This window comes from Corvus kubaryi, unplaced genomic scaffold, assembly GCF_017639235.1.
Source record: "Corvus kubaryi isolate FWS band 111438036 unplaced genomic scaffold, C.kubaryi_AGA036_p1.0 37398, whole genome shotgun sequence".
Classification (NCBI taxonomy): domain Eukaryota; kingdom Metazoa; phylum Chordata; class Aves; order Passeriformes; family Corvidae; genus Corvus; species Corvus kubaryi.
Genome location: NW_024581137.1, coordinates 1,276,280 through 1,299,646, shown reverse-complemented (window position 1 = coordinate 1,299,646; position 23,367 = coordinate 1,276,280). Strand labels below are relative to the sequence as shown.

The 23,367-nt window shown below is 43.2% G+C and overlaps 1 protein-coding gene across 2 annotated transcripts in view; it reads left to right on the top strand.

Moving 5' to 3' along the window:
* The window catches only part of SLC66A2 (solute carrier family 66 member 2), a 66,015-nt gene that overhangs the window by 39,018 nt on the left and 3,630 nt on the right, over positions 1-23,367 (top strand). For both annotated transcript variants that reach the window (XM_042044183.1, XM_042044182.1), the window contains one exon: positions 4,308-4,524. In XM_042044183.1, coding sequence (XP_041900117.1) covers positions 4,308-4,524 — 217 coding nt within the window. The remainder of the gene's footprint in view (positions 1-4,307; positions 4,525-23,367) is intronic.

Below are 23,367 nucleotides of genomic sequence, written 5' to 3'. Positions count from 1 at the left end.
CAACTGATAATAATCATTGTTATTTACAATGCAGTCTCTGCCTGCTTTACATTTTTCATATCTGACATGCAAAGTGCTTCCCACAGGAGGCCTTTTAATTTCATCCTTCTTCACCCTCAAGCTGTATAGAGTTTTCTCCAGTTAGTGCACAAAAAAACCTACAGAGCTGCTCCTTCCCCCAGCATGAATAGGCTTTTCCAACATAAATCTCTCATCTATCAATGGATTAACATGCTTAAAATGCAACTCACTGAGTGGTTTAAAGAGCTCAGCCATGGGTAATAAAGTACAGTACCTTTCATCGCAGTAATACCAATTCTGATCCACACAGGATGTTAGTGACTGGGAGTTACTGCTTGAACTGAATCAGCTGAATGTGGTTACAAACCCATGTCAGGAATTTCTCTCTGGGCAGAATGGAGTGAGCTGTGCAGGCAGTGCCTTCCTGTTTCAGGGAGTAGAAAGATATGCACCCACATTTAACTTAGACAGTTTTTAAGACGTTTGCTAGAAGTAAATGGTGGTACAGTGGGGTTTCTTGTTTTGTCCTTTTAAAGAAAAGAGATGATGGTGGGGCAAAAATCCCAATATCATACTTATTTTCATACTTTTCTTCAAACATGAATAATGTTTGCAATGATATTTATAACTTTGTTCAGTTCTCAGATGACATGGTCTGGGGCACTGATTGGTGTCTCTTACTATCTTCTTGGGGTAGGACTGGTTTGCATACACATGAATTTTGGGGTTTTAAGCATTTAAAAGATGGGGTTTTTGCACATACCTGTCACTGTACTCAGCAGAATCAACATTTTTAAAAAAAAATACCACTCCCATTACAGAACTAATGTGTTTGGACCCCCTTGAGAAGGGAGCCACTCGGAAAAATGAGTCACAGTGTATTTCCAGACCTTGAAGTAATGGGTATGTGATTTTTTTCCCCCTCTGAATTTTTTAAACCATTTGTCAAAGAAAATAAACTTTAGCCTTGGTTAAGAAGAAGCAGTCATGTGGCAAAACATTTTAGCAGTTCAAATAAGGGCTAGAGAAGCTACAACCCTTATGGAAAGTCAGGTATGTAATTCTCTGCCTTTTTTTTTTTTGGTAATGCAGTGTGGTGATGTGTAGTGTCCTGAAATAGACTTCTGCATCTGGAGAATACATCTGTTAAGTAAAGCAATTAATAATTATATATTGGGTTGTTTTTTACAACAACTCAGATGTGTTTCTGCAAAACTACTACCAAATATGATTGCTCTTACCTCTTTTGTTTTCTCTCTCCTTCTTCCCTTCTTTCTTGAATACATTACCAAGCAAAATTTGTAGCAGAAACTAAAACTTATAAACTTGTACAGTGAAATGGAGATTGTCTAGCATCATCATAGTTTTGAGCAAAAGAGACTCTCTGTGCTAGTAATTAGTTCTCCTGCTTCGGCTGAAGTCCTGTTTCACACAGTGTTTTTCTCATCCATGCTCAAGTGTTTGCATGGATCCATGGATTTTGTAGCTTGCCTCACAGTAGCTGTAGAAATGTTGACATTTTTGGTTTCATGAACGTCCTAAACTTCTGCTCCTTCGATGTAGTTTTAGTTCTTTGATTTCTATTATGAAAATGAACTGGGGAAATTAGGACTTGGTGTCCAGGGAAGGGTATTTTAAAAAGAATCCTTGAGCATGTGGAGAACGCAGGAGGAAAAACACAGTGTATGCAGGGCATATCTGACAGCTGGTAGGAAGGTTTAATGAGTGAAGGGCCATGGGCCCTTCACCTCCAAAAAAGAAAGGCTTCACAAAGCTCCAGAAATGCATGAGGCTCATGTGCTTTGGGCTGTGCCAGCACTGGGTCTAGCTTTTATTTAGTCTTGTGTCCCTGAATTTTGAGGCTGAGGAGCCACTGCCATAAAATACTGAAAGTCAGCATTTACATTGACAGTGGTTTTGCCAATTCAATTCCAGGTGATGGCTGACAATGCTGCAGGTTGAGTATGGCTCCTGGCCAGTTGTGCCTTCCTCTTTGGGTGGCAAAATAAAATGATTCAGCTGGGTGCAGTTGATGCCTTTTCCTGGTCTTAAAATGAAGAGTCAAACATGGTTAAAAGGGAAGAGGGGATTTTACCTTGGTATTTATTTTAAGGATCCTTAGGTGCACTACGTCCAGGTCGAGGAAGTCAGTCGTCACAGTCAGGAGGTGTCCTGAGGTGTGGGTTTGCCAAGTACTATAAAGAGAATAGTTATTAAGGGGTGTCTGAGGGCCAGACTGATACTGATACGAAGGTATAAAGAGATGCAGAAAATGAGACTATTACTTGGCATGCATATGTATCCTTAGGCAGCTAAGTGCTGTTTTCCCATCTCACTGAATTTGCTGCTAGTGTTAGTGGAGGTTGATGTCTTCCTTGCTTGAGTCAGCAGTGGGACTATTTCTTTAGCTTTCTATACTGCTTCTGAAGTGGCAGCAACAGAAATCTTCTAGTGATGTGCTAGTGATGTGCTAGTGATGAAATCTTCTAGTGATGTACCTGTCTTGTAGCACGGCTTTGGGCTGGTTGAATTAACCCTGTTAGGACAGTAGTTCATCACCTTGGTAGTTAAGGGAGTCCAGTTGGTCTGAAGTAGGTATTTTTAACTTAAAGTGCTTCTAAGAAAGGAAGGCAGGAACAGCACCTGCTAATGTGTAGGAACCCAGAGTGCCGAGAATATTTCTCTGCCTGTTTTTAAGGGTTCTTACCCCCCCTGAACAACACTGTTTTAGCCTCCAACCTTGGAAAAAATTACCAACGATCAGACAGGAACTAGAAAATACAGTGGTGTGAATTAGGTGATAGACTACTATGTAAGATTGTCACAGGGTGAAAAATTCAGAGGTTTTGGGCTTCTCTTTGTAGTAAATAGGTAACAGTAAAAAATACCAAAATGGAGGATTGTTGGTGTTCTCTAAACCTTCTCCTTCTTCTACTACTCCATGTTCTGCAGTAAAAGTAGTTTGGAATGATTGGATAGAGAATTCCGCAGTTCCTGCCCGTGTTACTGAATAATTGGTAGGAAAGTGAAAATAATGTACGTTTTTAGTAACTATTGGTTAAAATATCTTTAAAAGGCCGTGTAAATCTTGATAGAGAGACTCCACTCCTGCTTTTCTGTTCTCTGTGCTGTACCTGGGTCACGCTAGTGGCTCTGTTCCTCTGATAAGACTTAATAAACAACAATCCGGCAGCATTGAAACTCAAGGAAAAGTCTTGGTTTATCTTTGAAACTCCTTGCAAGGACTTTTAGAAAATTCTCTCCCATCAGGAGGGATTTGATTTGCCGCATGGTTCAGTGTCACTAATGAACAGTTATTGTAGCATTTTTGTTAAAAATGAAGTTTTTATTTTGCTATACAATCAATGGCTATGGGGTTGTGTATTTGATTATTCATCAATAAGACAGCTACATATCTTCCAGTGATATGCTGTGAATGTGCCAAGCAAATGCCCTGGTTGCTTCGTTCCTTCTTCTCTCCTTCCCTCAAGAGGGGTATTGTGTTTTGTGGCTCAGCATTTTGTTGTGACAGATGCAGAAATGGGTGCTCATCCCGCACTCCTTGGTGCTGGCAAAGGCAAGAGCAAAGTGTGTTTTGTCCTTGGAGTGAAAGCGGTGATGTCTGTGGGAGGCTTTTTTCCAGGGAAAATCTTGCCACAGTCTTGTACCTGTCTTGTAGCAGCTGCACTGGGCCCTTCACCACAGGCAGCTGCACTGCACTAGGGAACAGAGCTGTGGACTTCAGGTGACCTTCTAAGCAGCTTGGATTGAGGCACTTGGAAGACAGAGATAATGACCTAAGAGAAAAAATGCTTGCACTGCTGTGCTTGTGGCCTGTTATTAGTATTGGGAAGGCTTTTGTGAAACATTTCTTATTCCAGCTCCACTAGAGCAGTATCCAGAGTCCTTCATGTTTGATACAGGAAGGTATTTTTGAAATGCTTTCTTTTAAAAAGTTATCTTTGTAAATACTTGGTTGGCTTGCAAGCCTTTGTTTTATTGTTTCCTTTTTGAACACAGCCCAAAAAATGTTTTTGAAATCAGGACTGTTATTCTTTATTTTTCTTGTTGTTTTTGTGGGGATTTTTTGCGGAGTGTGGTGCTGGTTGTGAGAGTGTTTGGTTGTTTTGTTTTAATTTTTTTTCAATCCTATCCCTCATTTTCTGCTATTCCCTACCACCAAAGACTGTGGCCACTTCATGCTTCCCAATTCTCACTTCCACCCCGATTAACTTTGGGTTGGTTGGGAAAACATATTTGATTCTTGCATTCCTGTTCTGTTGCAGATTTTGACTTGAACTATTTTTGGCATTGGAGCAAGTTTACAGACTACGTGCAGTGCGTCCTCACCTTCACTGGTGTGACTGGTTACATCACTTACCTGTGGCTGGACTCCTCCCTCTTTGTGGAAACACTGGGCTTCCTTGCGGTGTTCACTGAGGCCATGCTGGGTGTTCCCCAGCTGTACCGCAACTACCAGAACAGATCGACAGAAGGAATGAGGTACGGTGCTTGTCCTACATCAAACACGTGCATGTGCCTCCGTGTGGGTTGTCTGTGCAGTGTGGGAATGCTTTGCCAGGAAGGACAGTGTCATCTCTACAATTGTTACTTGAAAATACAGCAGTGGTCAGAGTAGACTCTGTCAGTAGGAGCTGGTGCAGCACTGCTGAAGGCAGTGGGAGTTCTATGACGCCTCTGAAGTCTGACCCACTATCCAAGTCCAGCTGGACAGGTCCAAGGTGAAACATGTTTTAGTGAAATAAACATGTGAAGCCACTGCTGTTGCCATTAGCAACATGTTGCTGTACAACTCAAGCTGTGCTACACTGGTAATTAGAAATGGTCTAAAGAGATCTTGCATATCAAAAGTAATAAAGAGAATAAAAGTATTTTGAGCCTGCAGCCTATAACTATCAGTGTAACTCATATAATTAGTTTTTTCTCACGTCTTCTCATCACTTCTTCATAATCCATTATTACATTCGTAGCAAATGACATCACTGTTTATTTTTGTGTCAAAGCTTGAAACTGACATTTAAGAAAGCTCAGATGTGACTTTTACAGTCGTGACTAGGAAACCCTCTGTAAAAAAATGTGGGACAGAACACTTTAATCTTGTGCCCACTCTTGAGTCACTAAATCAGATTATCTTTTCACAATGTTTATTGGATAACTCCAATGGTACCACTAAGATTACAAAGGCAATTTATGAAGGGTTTTGAGAGAGGAAACCTTTACTGTGTTGTATGAGTGCATTGGTCTGTAGAAACAATACAGCAGCAAATTCAGTTCACAGAGTACTGTGATCATTTGCGACTCTGTCTTCTCTTTCATTGCTTTGTTATGACTTCTTGGCATTGCTTTTAAATTTGCTGGGATAATTTTTACTTTGGTCAAAACAAATAACCATGCCACCCCCAAACCAATGCAATTCTGTCCTCTGTTCACATTGTTCCCTTTACTTGTTTGGCTTGTGCATGCTTATACTAGCTACTTTGAGATCTTTTCTAACTTGAAATGTTGAAATGTTCAGAAATTTGCTTTGATGCTTCAGACATTTTCTGATTGAGAGCCCCTTCGGTACAGAATGAGTCAGGATTTGCTTCCAAAATACTGGGGTATTTTTCATGCATGTACAGTTTTCCTATTTCCTGTATATGGTATTAGCAAAAGGATTTAAAAAACCCTCTTCGGTCTTTCTAAACTGCTAAGCATAGTATTGCAGAATTCCCATCTAAGACTGCTTGGCAAAAGAGTGCTGCATTTAGTCAAGAGAAACTAGCATAAAAAGCTCATATTTCCTTGCCGTGGAACAGAACCAGGTCAAGGATAGCCACACTCTCTATCACTTGTGTCCACATTCCAGAATGCATTCCCCTCTCTGGTTCTACTCTTGAAGTAGTTCTTTGTGTGGCATTGGACATTGATGGGTCTGGGGACTGATGAGGTAATGCACAACTTTGTGCTGCTGTACTGCAGTGGGAGGCTGTTCATGCACATGTTGGTGCTCTTTCATCTTTTCAGGCTAAATTGCAGTTTTGTGTATGTTGCAGGTACCACACACACTTTGTAGTACCATGCAATCCTAAACTGATTGGATGTTCTCTAAGCATTAGTGGGCTGTTCCTTCTGTGAGAGTGAGTGACTTCTGCCAGTATATTGCCTTCTGTTGAAGGAGCTGTTGGAAATATTTCCTCTGAACTTGCCTTCCTGTGCCCGCTTCTCTAAAAGCACATTAGAGAGGAGACCCCAGTCATGGAAACAGTGAAGGGAGCATGTAACAGTGCAGCCAGCCTACTTGCATGGGTATTTACAAGCTGTGGACTGGCTGATGCCCAGGATAGCTGATACCCAGGATAGCTGATGCCCACCGCTCTGTGCAGTTCTGTATAGCTCAGGGCAGAAATAACCACAGGTGTGGATGGTTACACTGTCGGAAGCAATTGCACTGGGGATCTGGGCCAAAATGGCTGGCTGCCAGCCATGCTCCTAGCAAGCCTCAGTGGCAAAGTAAGAGAGATGAGTTTCAAGTGTCTCTGTGACTTTAAGCTTAATAGGGAGAGCAATGAGTATTAAGCTGTTCTGTATAGTGTCCTTTTGGTCAATCATTACATGCTGGTTGGAGGCGGTAACTTCTTAAACCACAGTAATTCTGTCAGCCAGTGCAGGAGTGCAGTCTGTGTCCCTAATAAAGATCCCAGCCTTTACTACTGCCGGAGAAGTGGTTGTTCACAGGTCCTCATGGCTTGGCTGAGAAAAGCAGTAACATGTATCTGTCTCTGAACTGGGACAGAGCAGCTGATACATTAAGTCTATTTAGCAAACAAGTCCTTTCATAAAGGTTAACTGTTGAAAAAGAAAGGGAGAATAAGGTTACAGTATGGCGCCCCATCTGGTCAGGGTATCCTGGCAGACTCCTCTGATACTCTTGTTTCTGAAAAAAGGCCAGAACCCTTTCCCCCCAGTAACACCTGTTCAAGTGAGAAGTTGAGGACAGCTCATACTTGAGGTAGCAGTCACTTCCTGATAAACAAACTTGGAGACCAGGGGCCATGAGAGAGGTAAATGGGAGAGGTGGCAGTGGCAGGCAGGATATCCTTTGGGAGTCTGTTGTGGAAAGGGTCCTATCTTCTCACTTCTGTATTTCCATCTGCTACTGCCTGAAAAGTGGCCTACTGAAAATGTCCTGTGTGTCTAAGGTAAATGTCCAGAGGGCATCTGCAGCTTAGTCAGTTATGTTTATTGTAATAGAGCATGGCCAGAGTGAAGGAATCACAGTTATGTGCTTTATAGTGCTCTTGAGAATGAGTCTGCTGGTTCTTTGATATTTCTGTTCTGCTGGATAGAGCTCCTCATATCTTATTTGTAAGTTTTCATTTTTCCCTTCCTCTCCCTTTTTCCTTCTTTTTGTGGGAGTATTACTACTAGGTCCTGTAGCTTCCTCCTCTGTTCTGAGAGGGTGGAGACCAAAGGAGACGTTGGAAAGAAATGAAAACAGTAAGGAGAGGCATGCTGAGTAACAGCTCATGTGGAGTGAAGATAGTGTAGTATGTCCTGGTGGGCTGATGATTGATGGGTGGAAATTTTCCTGTGATTAAGTAAACAACTAAACTAGTCAAAGGAACAGAAATTTTCATCATATTCTCTTTGACAATTCACCTGATTACTTTATGGAAATGAGTACTTCATGGAAACTTGGAGCTCTGTTTAAGTGTTTAAGTACTCTTGGATGGTTGCAAAGCTAAATAGTACAGTAGTAGTTATATAAATTGTGGTACTAAACTTGACAGAAGTGCTTTGTAATGAATTGTGTTAATACCTATCAAAGAAATAATCACTTTGTCTCCATTCTTTTCAAGAACTAAACTAGTTCTGTCAGGTTGCCTAGTAAAAGAGTAATTTAATTACTTTAATTATTGGGGTGGATTAGAATTATAAGTGATTATATTAGAAAAAGGACAAAAGCTGCCTCAAAGTTAAAGAGCGTTAGAGTATTTGAGAAAAAAAAGCACTATAACATTAAAGGATTGGTCATCACTTGTAAATTTTCTTTATGCGGTAAAATATTTCAAGATTTGACATCCAGAACACCTCCCCTCTATCACCTTTTAGGAGGCAGAGCTGCTGACTGCTACAGTTGGGATCTGATGCTCCTTGTATTATTAGCTGCTTTTGTTTTGTGACAAAAATCATAGAGACAGGAACTTAATCTGTCATTTATCTTTGCATCTCCACTCCTTCTAGGATAGTTGCCTCCCAGTCACTTTCTAATAAACTGCATTAGTGAGAAAAGGTGATGTTTAACAGGAGGCAGTGGAAAGGGCAGGAAGGTTGGCTCTGAATCTGCACACAAGAGGTCAGGGTGTTGGGAGAATCACATCCTTGTGTGGACAACAGCTTTTGTGGAGTTCCTGTACGGGGGCAGTGTGTACTTTTGTGCACGTGTGGGGAGAGCCTCTGACGGAGGCAATGCTGTTATTATGCACTCCTCATAATCCCATCTGACCTCCCTCCAGCAAAGGAGGAGGATGGAGAGTGTTCCTCTGTAAGGTCTGTGACCAAGTTGTAGGTGTGTGGTCCTACCCAAGGACCATGTTAATCTTGGGACTGCATGAGGGTTGATTTGCTCCAGGACAGTATTGCATTCCTGTCTGCTGCCCTGCTCCAGAAAAAAATAACTGCCCTTCATTGAAAGTTTTTTGCAAAAGCTTTTCAAAATCACCTGGCAGTAACCATTTTGACTGCTAGCTGCTGCTCCAACCCCATGGAGAAGCAGTTTCTTCTCAGTTAGAGCTGCTGTGTGGCACAATCTTCCCTGATCCAAGAAAGAGGTCTGGCAGTAGGACAGAGCTGGGCTGCACATCTTGAAATCTCAGAAGCCGCAATCCATCAGATACCAAAATGTGCCCATCAGTTGTTAGCTTGGAAACATGTGGGTTCAATAAAGCAAGGTCTTTTTGCAGCAGTAGTTGAGGTCCTGATACACTGTTGTCTCTTCCCTGGCTGCGCCCTCAGTGGATGGCCCTTGCTGTACCTGGCTCAGGGTAGGGTAGGGCAGCTGCAAGGTCAAAAGGACACAACCAGGGAAAGTCTGTGTTGTCCCTCTGCAAGCGGAGTCCCAGGTCTGTCTTCTTGCTCATGGACAGCTTTCAGTCTGCTTGGAAGGAACCTCCTTTCTGCAAGACTTCCGACTGTCGTGTTTGTCTGACATTGGGTCAGGGGCTCAGAATTTCACTGCCTGGAGACAGCCAACACAATCAGTGATTCTGCTTATATGTTGACAGGAGACTGTCTTGAGAAATCTAGCCTGAAAAGGCCGAATGAGGATAATCTCAGGGTTTAATTCAATCAGGTTATTGTGCTATGAAAGAAAATATTAATTTAGTCTCTCCCGTGGCAGTGCTGGGTCAGTCACAGTGATTATTCGGTTTTAAGAAGCACAAATCAGGGAAGGAGAAACAATTGGCATTTATTGTCTCAGAAGCTGCTGGAGTCAAGAGCTGCAAATTCTAAGAAGTTTTTTCATTCAGAAATGTTTTATAAGGTGTGCTGCAGCTGTGAGCTAGTTATGAGCAAGTATTTATCTGAAATGTATCCAATGAAATGAGTGTGGTGTAAAGAGGTATGAAAGAAATAAATTATATTAAATGACTCTAATATGTATGTATATTTAATATATTCTTTACTTTTCTCTTCTACAGATAATATTAAAAATAGCAGAAGACAGTATTTCTTTGGGAGATAAAATTTGTTGTTGGGTGCTTTTATTAACTACTGCTCTAAGGTTCTTCTTTTATGAGACGTGCAGCTCTTTATATCAGTTTCTAGGAGAAAATTTTGACTTCTGAGAACAGTGTTTGTCCCAGAGACAAATCCTGGGTTTATTCAAACGCTGCAAAGATTAATGAATGCTGCTGTATTTTCTCTGCCTGTATTGGATTAACCAGGTGCTGTGATGAACAGATGTAGAAGGCTTTATTCAGGACTGGCTAACCAACGTCTGGCCACCTCATTTAGTGAGATTTTAGATTTAAGGAGAATGGGTAAGTGCTCTAAAAATGCCACTGCTGTGGTTTCCTGGGATTTTTTAGCCTGAGGGAATTTTTTATTTGTGAGTAAGTAAAACAGCTTCAGTGAGGTACCTTTGGAGCAACTTTTGAGTTACTTCCTTTATGCTATTTAAAAGAAAACAAAACACTATGCTAGAGGGAGGTAGCAAGAGTTGTTGCTCAGGCACCAACTGTGTATTAGCTTCTTAAGAATAAATTTGGTTCCATTAAAAAGAGAGGCTATTCACATCTGTTATGGCAACTGTGTTACATATCGGTGCTTCTTTGGGGAGGCTCAGTAAAGGGCTAAGAGAAATTAACTGGAAAAGAACTTAAAAAGTGCTAAAAAGAAAAGAAGTTAAAAGAGAATGATGCAAGCAATGGAAATATTGAATGGTATGTTTTTTTCTCTTCAGCTCCTGTTTCTCACTGTCAGAAATTGCATGGATGAGAGCAAAATCAAAGAAATAGGAGTAGGGATAATGGATGCCTATGTGAAAGATTTCCTTTTCTGAGTATGCCACATACACAAAGCAGACACTGGCCGCCAGTACAGTGGTGACCTGAGTTAGGAGTACATTGTGTCCAGTCCAGAACTAACACTGAGGAAGATGCTGAAAAGAGAGAGAATTGTTTCCGTCAGTCTTTGGCATTGTACTCTCCAGGTGCTGATTAAGCAGTGTCTTCTGTCATTCTTAAAATAGCAGCTGCTTTATATATTAAACAGACAAAACGGAGAACATGGACGAGAGGTATGACAGGTGAGAGCCATTTAATTAAAAACAAGCAAACAAACCCTAATATAGCTTTGTGGATTCAAATCATCTGACCCAGCTAAGAAGCAGGTTTTCATTGCATAAAGCATTATGCAGACAATCATAGGGACTACGTTATGAAAGAGAAAGTAGTCCTCAAGGGACTAGTTAGGACCTAAAAGTTAAGTCTGGGACCCTGGCAAACAGAGAAATCAAGGTCTTAAGCATGAGCCAGAACTACATAGGGTAAATGTAAAATTACTAGCTCTACTTAAAAGTGGTTTGTACGTAAGGTTGTATAGCCCATTCCTTACTTTCACTGCCTTTCCTATTGCACTAATCAGAACTGTCACTGTGCTTACAAATTGCCTATTTTAAACTATACATGTAATTTACTGTAGTTCTGTGATTTTATTCTTTCGTCTTCCTAAATGTTCTTCCTACTCAGATCCTTAGTTTTCTTTGTGGGTCTACAGAAATCGTTGTCGTTGCTTCTATGGCTCCAGCCAGCATTTGTAGTTTTCTGGGGAAGTTTTACTTGTTTGATTGCTTTGCTTTGCTGACCTTTCATTTTCTGCTCCTGGTACTGATCTGCTGGTTGCTATTTTCCTTTATGATGGCTTTTGTATAAAATACTCCAAGGTTTTTCATTTCTGGATTTTGCATACACAGCCAGGTTTGCATAGTAGTCAGTGAACAATTTTCATGACTGGATGGACCAGGTTTTTGTACAACTGTAAGGCTTACTACAAACAGCTTGTCTTCTCTCTTAACCTTTCCATTTGTGGTTCTAATAGGCAACAGGAACATCAGATTCCTTTCCCAAATATGCCTGTTTTAAGGCTAAGAGATTGAAGAAAGTCATCTCAAGTCTTCAGAAGATTTCTAGTTTCTTCTCCCTTGGAAGTGTTACTGCATCAGGAAAATAAACAGGCTTGGTCTCAGTGTACTCAGATTGAGGGCAGAGTCCTGTTGGCATGTGAACAGATAGACTGAAACTATTTTGTTCTGATCCTAGGAGCTAAGTGGATTCTCTCCTCTTCTCCAGACCCTCTTTTCACTCGGAACAGACCTGTGATCGATGTCCCAGGTTCAAGGGCCTGCAGTTTCTGCTTGACTCTCTGCAGATCTGTGGCCGGTGGGTTGCTGTGCTGGGGTCAGCAGTGCAGTCACCTCTGTGCTCTCCTGCTGTGTCTCCCCAGAGCTGTTCTCTCAAAACCTACAGCAGCACAGTATGAGGCTCCAAAGACAGTTCTTTGTGCCCTGTGCACTCAGCATATCTGAAAATTTCAGGAACTGAAGCAAGAGGCAGGTGGAAAAATCCAGGAGAGGGACCTTCCTTCTCTCAGCCTTTCTGACAGTGTGAGCAGCAGTATCCACTTCCCTTAAGCATCTCTAAGGTTGTAGCACAGTGTGGACTGCTACAGCTCTTGCACATATTGAACCTCTTTCTCATTTCTCTTCCCCTGGCACCTCATCCCCTCAGTTCAAACAGTAAATTCAAAGAAAATTACTTCAAACCAAAAGCATTCATTTTTTACTAATAGTTCAAGGCTTCTGGACAGTAATAGGAATAAAGCTCTGCTGGCATGTTTAATGAGTGCTCTCTCAGTTGGTGCTTTTCTCTCTGCGCTGAAATTTGAATTACAAGAGAAAATTTATTGTACTTCTGTTACAAAAGCATTCCATTAAGTTCAGGTGCTCCATCTTCCACTGGCAAGGAAGTGTCATGCAAGGTATTTTGCATAGTTAAGGCCAGGTCAAGGCACAAAAGGTGAGAATTGAGCCTGTCATGAAGACACCTGAGAGATGAAAGTTTTCTTAAAACGTTTTCTTCCTCTGTTACCTAACAAATTTGGGAACAAAAGTGCCTCAATCCTTGAAATTCCAGCACCTGTATTGTTTTGTCAGAGTTCACCACAGCATAAGTGGGATAAGTTACCTGCTTATGTGGTTGCAGGGCTGTCTCCCTCAGTTAAGTAGGACTGAGTGGTATTAGAAATACAGAATGGAAGTAAACAGATTTGAGTTGGAAGAAATGTAGGTTGAGATGCAAGGATGCAAATATCATCAAATGCAAATATCTTCATCACTGACTGTGATGAAGATCTGTAAAGTCAGCAGAGTGGTGAGTAATTTAAGTAGTTAATAGATGAGCCAGAACAGCAGATAAAAGAGATCAAAGAACCTCAGGCCTGGAAGTGACTTTGCAGGGTGGTCCAGAAAGGCAACCTAGAAGAATTGGGTAGAGAATGGGAGTTGGGCAGATCCAAGTGGGTCAACTGCAGAGATTTTCTGTTTCAGCTTTGACGTGTAATGGTGCATTTGGTCCCCTGCTCCTCAGACACAGAGGGACAAGCAAACAGAAGAAGAGTGGGAAGTGCAGAGACTAACATACTGAACAATCGGCCCAAAAACTGAGACAGGGGAGTAAGTGCTCATAGTATTCTTGAGTGGAATGTAGAAAGAAAAAATCTTGGATGTCAGAAAAACCTGTTTCAACAAGGCTGAAAGGTAGGGTTTTAATTTATTCTGGGGAGGATGGCTAGGAATGATATATGTCTACATCACATAAGGGAATTACATGCCAATCCAAATGTCCTGGCATTGTCAGGCAAGCTTTCAGGGTAGTTGGGGAAGCCTTGTCCCTTCAGATACTAAGTCTTGTATAAGAGAATTTCCTAAAACAGGATTAATAGTGTACAAGGCAACAGATGGTAAGAGTTTGGGAATGAAGATAGGCTAGCGGATGTCTATTCTTTTTGAACTGCAAAGACCCTACTTGGGCTGAAATTTCGTTGCATGCTACTGTGTGTGGGATGTGATCGTGATGCTTTTATTTCTTCCCTAGAGCATTCATTTCTGCCTACAGCAGGCCTTCAAAGCTCTGCAACCGTTGTGGGTCTGTGGCAATGCTGCATTTGGGAAGTGGCTCAGAAAGGGTTGGTTTGTGGTGGCACCTGCTGACAAAGCACAGCCTTCCCACTGGGCTTTGCTTTGAGAAGCAGCACGCAGGTGTATGGTGTGTCACTGTCACCAGTGACTTCACTTCTGCACCTCTGTGTGCACATGAGCATGTGGAAGGAAAGGAAGAAACCTGGCATTTCAGATAAAGAATCAGGTGGTGACATACTTTCATATAGAGCTTGCGATGGGTTATTTCATAGAATCAGTAAGGTTGGAAGAAGCCTCTAAGATTGCTGAGTCCAGCCATTGACCTAATAACTGCCAGGTCCACCGTTATTTCCTTACCATGCTAAGGTGTTTTGGAGAAGAATGCAAGCTTTGTTCTTGCAAATATCTGTAACTTCTTTCTGGACAGTAATCTGGACTTCGTCCCTGAGTGATCACTCTTATTTTACCCACTAGTGTGTTTAGGATTTTCATTTCCCCAAGTGTTTTCCTAGAATGTGAGAAGCATTTTTATTAACTGAAGGATGTGATTATTATTCATGAAAAGCAGTGACTGCAACATGATTAGATTTTGTCCTTGTGGATGCTGGCTTTGAAGACAGCTGAACTCCAGTCACCTAGAACAAGGAAAGCACTAGAGCTGGGACTGTTACCTTGTGTGTGCTGACCAAGAGGTAATTGCAGTTATTGAAGTGGGATACTAGAAGTGTGCTCAGCCTATGTACTCGTTACTACATGAAGTTGAAGAGAAAATATGCTCAAATTACCTCAGATTGAGCTGGATGAAGAATCTGATGATCTCTTGGTTCTCTAGGGCAGGAAGAAAGGGAAATTTAAAAGCATTGCTTTGAGCCTTGGGATACACAGCTGGGCTGAAGCAAAGCATGTCTTTTTATTTCCTTTCAAACTGAGTTTGTCCCAAATTATTTAGAACCAGAGCAGCAAATACACTGAATGGTGTTGCACAGGAACATTAATGTTGCCACCTCTTGGCATTGGCCTTGCAGGACATAGCAGTGACGTCCCTCCTGGCAGTGGGCGGGGGGGCAGGCTGCAGCAACTGGGATGTGGCAGGCCAATTCACCCTGTAGGGATGCGAGCCCAGGCAGGAATGTTGCTTCCTGGGATTTGTTTCCTTGTGGCCTTGCATGGTAGCAAGTCCTTTTGTCACCCACCTTTCAGTGCATGATGTGAGGCCCCAGGGTGGGCTGTGCCAAGCGGCTGGCGAGAAGATGGGCAGCATGAGAGCATCTAGAGCAGCATGATCCAGCAGCTGTGCATGCAGCTCCACCAACTGCAATGCCATGAGTGGGAGGTGAGAGACAGGGAAGCAGGGATAGATCCTCAAGAACAACTTCATGAGTGAGATGTTGAAGGATGGTGTGATTTAGGTGTACTCTGCACCATTCTCATTAAGTTGCCAGTACCATGTGTTTTGGCAGCTGACTGTCATTATTGTGAGAAGTGCAGGACGTGATTTTCTGCCCTGGCACCAGAGCAAATCAGCTCCCTGCCATGGCAGCAGGTCTCAAGCTTCCCAATTCACCAGCAGCAGAAGCAGAGCCTGTCTGATGTGTGTTCATACCACATGTCTGAGCAGACCTGAGCTTCGCAGTCTGGCTGGCATCCATCTGTGTCTCCTGCAGGAAGGGCACTGGTGTGAATTGTGGCTCAAATCTCTCCTCTGATCTACAGAAGAGATTTATTTTCACACCTGCTTCACAGAACTTGGGGTGTTTTGGGCTGTTTAAGACCTGCTGCCCTTCTTTTTTCAGCACAAGTTGTAGAGTACTAGAAGTACTTTGTAGCTGTTAAGGGTTACCAGTTTCTGGACCCCTACAGACAAAACTTCAGGTACAGCTGCTTGGCATACCTGGAGGCCATATTACTGATCCTGGACTATCCACCGGCCCTGTGTGGCATGTCTTGTAGTTTCTCCTTGACTGTCCTTTCATATGCCTGACACTCTGCCATTTTTGGGAGTTTAGAAAACAGATAATCATGAAAAAAAATTGACAAATACCCATTTACCCTGTTTTTCCATGAAACTTTGTTGTTCAACTGCACCTTCTTGGGTTTGTTTGCCTGATGGTGTTTCAGAGTGAAATCCTGCATTTCATCTTTCCTCAGTGATGAGTACAGTCCCTGATAATCACAGGAACTTTCAGATAGTTTGCTCTTGGATTGCAGCTGACTGTGGTATCAATTGCTTGTGGATATGGCTTTAATTCAACTGCTTCAGCTTAGTTACAGAGGTCCAAAATAAATGCTGGATCTCTCTTGCTGCATGCTCCTCTTAACTCCTGCTAGTATTGTGGGGCTGGACAAATGTCTTGCTCTGGAGATGGTCAGCGCTGCTCCAGCCTCAGAGGAATTGTTGAGAAGTGAGGTAAGGCACCAACACCAAGCAGGGCACGTAGGACTGGTGAACAGTTTCATGCTTGGATTCCCAGCTGGCTGTGCAATATTTAAAACAAGATCTTTGCTTGTTCACACAGAAGGACCTGTCTTAGGGTATGCACATTTAGCTTCCATATTTTCAAACTTCAGACACTTTCGATATATGATCCCTGTGTTTTCTTTTTCTTCTTTCCCTTTTAATAGTTTTTGGCAGGCTAAGCAATTTGCTTAGCATGAGGAGAACTCCTTTTTTTGTTAAGCCATATGGCATTTTGTTAGAAACAAATGCTCTGTTTATTAATTTTTGTTTGTTTTGTGCAGTGTTAAAAATAACATGGCATTCATGTTTCATGTTTTCTGGTTTGTGTTTCACTGCTGTAGGCAGGCCAGCTTCTGATTGAAGCGCAGTGTTACGGATGCTTGCTGTCTTTTCTAAGTAGACTATTTTGGAGCTGCAAATGGGAGCTGCAAGTTTTCCAAAGTCAGGATGTTACAACTGAATCTGCTTTCTCTTCCAGACATTCCTGTGCACATGGCTTGTGGGAGGTAGCAGCTTAAAAGGCTGCAGGAGAGATACCTTCTGTACCTTCTTCCTCACTTCCCAAGATCAAATGCAGTGTTGAAAATACTCACTGACAGGCTGTTTCCATGTGGACTTTATTCCTGAACGAAATACTGTATTGTCAGCTTTTATATTATTTTATTCTTCTTTTATATCCCGTCATTCAAAGAATTGTCACTGTGTTTTAACATGTATGAAAGTCAAGTGCTAATATATGAAGAAATGTCTGAAACTGTGGCAAGTCTAACCACATTTTCAGATTTGGCAAAACCTGTGTCATAGCCAAGATGTGGGGAAGTTGGCCATGATGTGGGGCCATGATGTGTGGAAGTTGTGGATAACTTCCACTGATTCTTGAACAAAGAGTCCAGACTAATTCTCCTCTTTAAGTAGGTAAAGGTCAATAAATTATATTATTTTCTTCTATTATTGAAAATAACTTAGAAGTTTTGAGTTCATCGAGTGTCCGAGCACAGTTAGCCCCAAGATTTTGACTGTAGCAGGATGTAATTACATCAGGGCAACACGTACCTCCTGTTGCTATTTGTGCTGAAACGTCTGCTCAAACCACTACAGGATTTTTCAATGGAAGTTACCGTCTAATGTCTGATTCTCTTTGTGCCTTCCAGCGCGCAGGGTATTTTTGGGTTTGTGTGTTAAGCTGCAAACATGCAGAGTCATAACATCAGTGTGAGAAAATCTGCAGTGCAAATGGGGAGTGAGGACTGCTGTGTCTTTTTTCTTACGTTTTGTGCTCAGTCCCAGCTTGTGTTCTGCAAACTGCTGCTCTGCAGCCCTGCTGCTGTTTGTAAGCTGTTTGAATGGAGGGGTGCAACAGTCTTAAGACAGACTGGTTCACCAGAGAAGTGGAAGAGGGGGCTTCACATCTCATGTTTTTTTACAAGATCCTTCTTTTTGGTAGTTTTTGTTCTTTCAGATGAAGGAAGAAGAAAGGTGTAATGACCCACAAGTGACTAATGTTGAGCAGAGTCTGCAAAGACTCCGAGGGAAAATCAAGAGACTGGAGACTGTTCCAGTCAGGTTTTGTGCAGAAGGAATGAACATGCTGAAAAGCTTTGATTAGAATAGCATTAGTCCTGGATAAGGCAGATTGAGCCTGAATATCTGGCTGACGTAATTGTTTTTAAAATTACTCAGCCTCTAGTATAGTTCCACAAAAAGAAGCACCGGAAAATGTTCTGGGTTGTTTTTCTCTCTTTTGAGTGCACTTTACAAGCTTTTTCTACATCTAAATAATTCCAGAAATAACTCTGTAAAAATTAAGGTTTGTTGCCTGACTGCAGATACCGTGTTACTGATAGCTGGTTTTTACCTCTAGTTGCTGTCACTTCATGATTAATATACAACATACAGGGAACGTGAATGAAGCAAGTTGTTCCATGAGAAAAGTGAATGCTGTTTTCCAGCATGTCATTTATTTATTTAGCAAATGAAGATGGGTACAGCTTGTTTATGAAATCTGCTATCAGTGGTAGAGAACAGCAGCACCATAGGGCATTTTCATATTACCATATTAAAAACCAGCATTTAGCAACCCACCCCTAGTCTAGTGTCTGATCAGAAGGGCTGGTGTCTTTCTGAGAATTAATTCCAGCAGCAGAATAAATAAGTGCTCTTTCAGATTTTAAAAACAGTTGAAAAAATACCAGCTTTTCCTCTTTGTGGTCATTTGCAATTTACACAGACTTGGCACTGGCTGTTACTACATTAACAACTCCTTCTATTGAGCTCAGCTGTGAGGAAGGCACTTACTTTTTAGGAGGTTTGTTGTCATTGGATACTGCAGTGCTGATGTACATTACTGGGAAGTGCTATTTTTACCGCAAGTCTGCCTCAGCCTCTGGCAATACCAGCTATTTGAACGCAGCTCCTGCCTCCTTCCTCTCCAGTTGGCATCTCTGTTGTCACACAGACAAATGCTGCCATTTGTTTATTTCTGCATCCCCAGGTTGCTCTCTGGCACTGCTCACCCCTAACCTGCTTGCTCATTTTCGCTAAGAGCAGTTGTGCTGTCCTACTAGAGCATATCCTCCATATCGACAAGGTGAGCATTTCCTGCCTTCCACATCACCCCAGCTTAGCTTTGGGCTATTTGGCTATTTCAGGAAAGAAATATTTACTCCTAAGTCCTGCTTTGCTGTGTAGCCAGTGCTGCACAGAACAGCTTGGCTTGTGTGACTTTGCAGATGTTAGGAAGATGGAGTGTGAACTTGGTATTTGTGAGATAGGTTGGGAAATTTTTGGTGCATGCAGCCTCTTTGTGCCGTGCTCTCCAATCTCAGGCAGTGTTGGTGGTGGGCCCTGACTGCCTACGGTAGCAAAGCCTCCTCTGCATTAGCAGTGCAGCATTTTCTATTGCACTGTGAAGCCAAGGGTCAGACTCTGGTGTGCCAGTGGGCTGTGATCTGCCAGCCCTTGACATCTGGCACATGGCAAAGGTGCAGATCCATGGGCTGAAGTTGGTTGTATGAGCATTGCCAAGAGCAAATGCCAGGTCCTGCACTTGGGTTGCAACAAGCCCAAGCTACAGGCTTGGGAAAGTGTGGCTGGAGAGGTCCTCAGCTGAAAAGGACCATGGGGGTGCTGGTTGACATCCACCTGAATATGGAGATATTTAAAAGATGTGCAAATGCATCACTTAGGGGTGTGGTTTAGAGGTGGGTTTAACTTGGCAGGGTTAGGTGAGTTTAGGTTAATGGTTGAACTCAATGATCTAAGAGGTCTTTTCCAACCTAATGGTTCTATGATTGACTCCGCAAAATACAGGGTTACAATAGAGAGCAAGGGCTTGGGTGTGCTCTCCCCTATTTATTCTTTCTTCTCCACAACCAGCTGAATATTCTCATTTCTTTTGGGCAACAAAACACTCCCTTTCTCACAGACACTGCTCTTTTCTCCACCAGGGTAGGTAAGGGGCAGCTATCTGCCCAAGCTAGATTGGTGTCTTTCTTGTCTACCCCAGAAGTAAGAACGAATATAAGAATTACCTCTCTTCTCCAGGTGACTGGGTGAAGTTGAGAAGCTGCAGACAAAACCTGTCTTTTCTGTGCAATGTGGCATCCTGAAGTGACACAATAGCTGGAAGTATGAGAACAGTGATGGTGTATCCATGCATCCATTACTCATAGTCATATACACACCACTGCATCATTGCAAGTGACATCTGCATATGCAGCAAGGACAGAACAATTGCAAATTCCAAATTGGGGGGAGGACCATTACTATTGCACTGAGCGTCTGGAAGCTAGGACTTGACAGAAGGTGTGTTGGTGCTGTAAGCTTCATCCAGCCCATCTCCCAGCCCCCTGGAGCACGGGCCTGTGATGTGGTAGTGGGGGCAGGGCCAGCTCTGTTTCCCCCAGGGTGCCACACAGACGTGTTTCTTGGCAAGCTGAAACTTCGAGGCTCTGTGTGCAAATGGGTGCTGGTTGAGATGGGAGGGAGCCAACAGCAGCTGTAGCTTTTCCCCTCCCTGGAGTTGGCACTGGAGGAGTGAGACACGTACTGAATTGGAGAGGGTGCTGAGGGCATTCTGGGGTGCTTGGAGTGATGATGCAGGGGTTCTGGGCCAGCACACACCTCTTCCCTACCTTTACCCCCGTGGTGGATTGATGTTGGCTGGATATCAGGTGCTCACCAAGCCACTCATACCGCTCCTCCTCCTCAGCGGGAAAGAAAAATGTAACAAAAAGCTCATGGGTCGAGATAAGGACTGGGAGATCACTCACCAGTTACCATCACGGGCAAAACAGACTCCACTCAAGGAAATGAATTTAATTTATTCCCAATCAAAATCAGAGTATGATAATGAGAAATAAACCTAAATCTTAAAACTGCTTCCCCAGACCTCTCCCTTTTTCCCAGGCTCAGTTTTATTTTATCTTCTCTACATCCTCCCCACAAATGGCACAGAGGGACAGGGAATGGAGATTGCAGTCCATTCATCAAATGTTGTTTTTGCTGCTCCGTCCACTTCATGCTCTTTCCCTACTTCATCCTTGGTTCCTCCCAGGGAGACAGTGCTTCATGAACTTCTTCAGCACTGGTCCTTCCCATGGTATGCAGTTCCTCATGAACTGCTCCACTGTGGGTCCTTTCCATGTGTCCTTTCCATGGGGTGCGGTCCTTCAGGAGTGGATTGCTCCATCGTAGGTCTTCCCTGGGGTCACAAGTCCTGACAGAAACCTGCTCCAGCTTTGCTGCTTTGGCCTGCACTCTCCCTGGGCCCATAGGTCCTGCCAGGGACCTGCTCCAGCACAGACTTCCCATGGGGTCACAATCTCCTTTGGGCATCCACCTACTCCAGGTTGGGTTCCTCCACATACTACAGGTGGATCTCTGCTCTCCCATGGACCTCCATGGGCTGCAGGAGCACAGCTGCTTCACCATGGTCTTTACCATGGACTGCAGGGGAATTTCTGCTCCAGTGCCTGGACCACTTTCTCCCCCTCCTTCTGCACTGACCTTGGTGTGTGAAGGGCTGTTCCACTCACATGTTCTTGCTCCCTCTCACCTGGCTGCTGTGTAGTGCAGCAGTTTTTCCCCCCCCTTCCTAAATACGTTATCCCAGAGGTGCTACCATTGTCACTGATGGGCTCAGCCTTTGCCAGCAGCAGGTTCATCTTGGAGCCAGCTGGCATTGGCTCTCTTGGACTTAGGGGAAGCTTCTGGCAGCTTCTTACAAAAGTCACTTTGTAGCCTGCCTCCCTGGCCCCTGCTACTAAAACTTGGCCACACAAACTGTCCACCCCAAATTCAGGGCATTTTCAAGGACTGGTGTACCAAGTTTCCAGTTCTCTTCCGTTCCTGTCATTCCCTGTCCTGCTCCAGTCTCTTTTTTCTATTGTCTTCTCATCTGACCAACCTCTTGGCTCCTCTGCTGTCTCCTTTGCTTTCCTCTGTGGCCCTTCATTGCCTTTTCTCACCTCCTGCATGACACTGTCCCCATTTCCTTGCTAAGCTCTTTGTGATTACCTCATGCTCCTTTTGGTCTGTGCTGGACACGCTCCTTTTGTCCAGTCCCAGCCTCTCCTCTGGGAGACCAGCCAGCAATCCTACAGTCACTACTTTGCATCAGCCCTGAGAACCTTGCTGCAGCTGCAGTACTAAGTTTTGTGAGATGTCAAATGTTTTCTATATTTTGTTTTTATTGTACCTTGCTGATTTGCAGGTTTTCTCTGCTGTTTTGTCCAAGCTACTGGACAGAGAAGGATGTATATTTTTTGGTATACAGATAGACCAGTGGCATTATCTTCTTAAACTATCTGTAGCATTTTTTAAGACCATTTTTGTCAAGGACAAATTGAGATTTTCGTGTATGTGGAGTGTTGTAATGTCCTAGTCAGAACTCCAGGCATGATGATGATGTCCTTGAGTGTCAGGTGTATGAGCTGAAGTGTGGGCTCTGGAACATGCAGAGACTGTCAGAACATGCACCAAGTTTTCCAGCTGGTATTGCAGACTGTTGAGTTCACAGGTGGCTTCCTAGCAAAACACACACTTGCTTTGGCAAACTTGGCACAGCATGTGACACAGCTAGAGGTGTGCTTGGCTCCTGTGGTGCTGCTGAACTGCAGGTGTCCTTAAGTTTTTCCTCAGTGATTGATTATTCTTTCTTTGAGGGGGTTAACTCTTCCGTAGGCTGTACATCTTCTGACTGTGTATCTTCTCCTCCACACTTGCACTGCACTGCACTGTAAGGTCACTTAAAAAACCCAGCTAGCTTTCTCCATAGGGAATGTGTGGCAAATACCTTTTGCGTTAAGGATATTTGTTAAATTCCTATTCAGCTATCTCATGGTATAGCTGAATTGCCCTTCTGTCAACAGTGAGCAGTTAGTTTGATTGGCCTGGCTGAGCATGTGCTTTTAGTGAGGATGCCTAGCCATGCCAGGACAGATTCACAATTAAATTGTGATCGGTTGCCCAGCAAACACTAATAAGCTTAAAACAAAGGAGGAGGTGCCAGTTTTATTACCCTCAGAGTTTATTGCCCTCCTGACTAAAATCTCAATCAATCCCGATCACCACCTGCATCTATGAATGTCCTGTAAGTGTGATGTAAGGTGACTTGGTGTGACTGGAAACATGCACAGGGCAGGTGGTGCAGGCTGTTTGCACCACGCACAAATGACGTGTAGAGTTCAGCCGTTGTTTTCTTTCTCTGAGTATTTATTTATGATTTTAGAATGACCTTGGGTGGGGAATGACTGCTCACTCGACCCCGTATTATCCTTGCTTGCACTTCCACGCAGGTTCTGTGGAAGGTCCCGATTGTAGACCTGTTTTGTGCTCTGGGCCATATGACATGAGTTACAAAAGGCTCGTGTTTCCATAGTGTGAGGGGGCTGTACAAACTGATGCTCTTGGCCACCCTTCCCATGCAGGGAAAGAACGGGCTGCAGCATTTGGCTTGCAATGGCATTGTGTGCTTGTGTCCCAAACACAAATCCTGCTAGCTCCTGCCTGAGCATTGGAAAAGGGCAGAACATTAAGTACTGCCCTGCTGCATGGGCTTGACTGTGTGTGATGGCGTCTGTGCTGGCAAAATGTAAATTGCTTGTAATTATGACAAATCATGTGCAGTGCTCCTACTGTGAACTACATAGCTTTTGTCCTCCTGATAAAGTGCATGAAGCTCAGA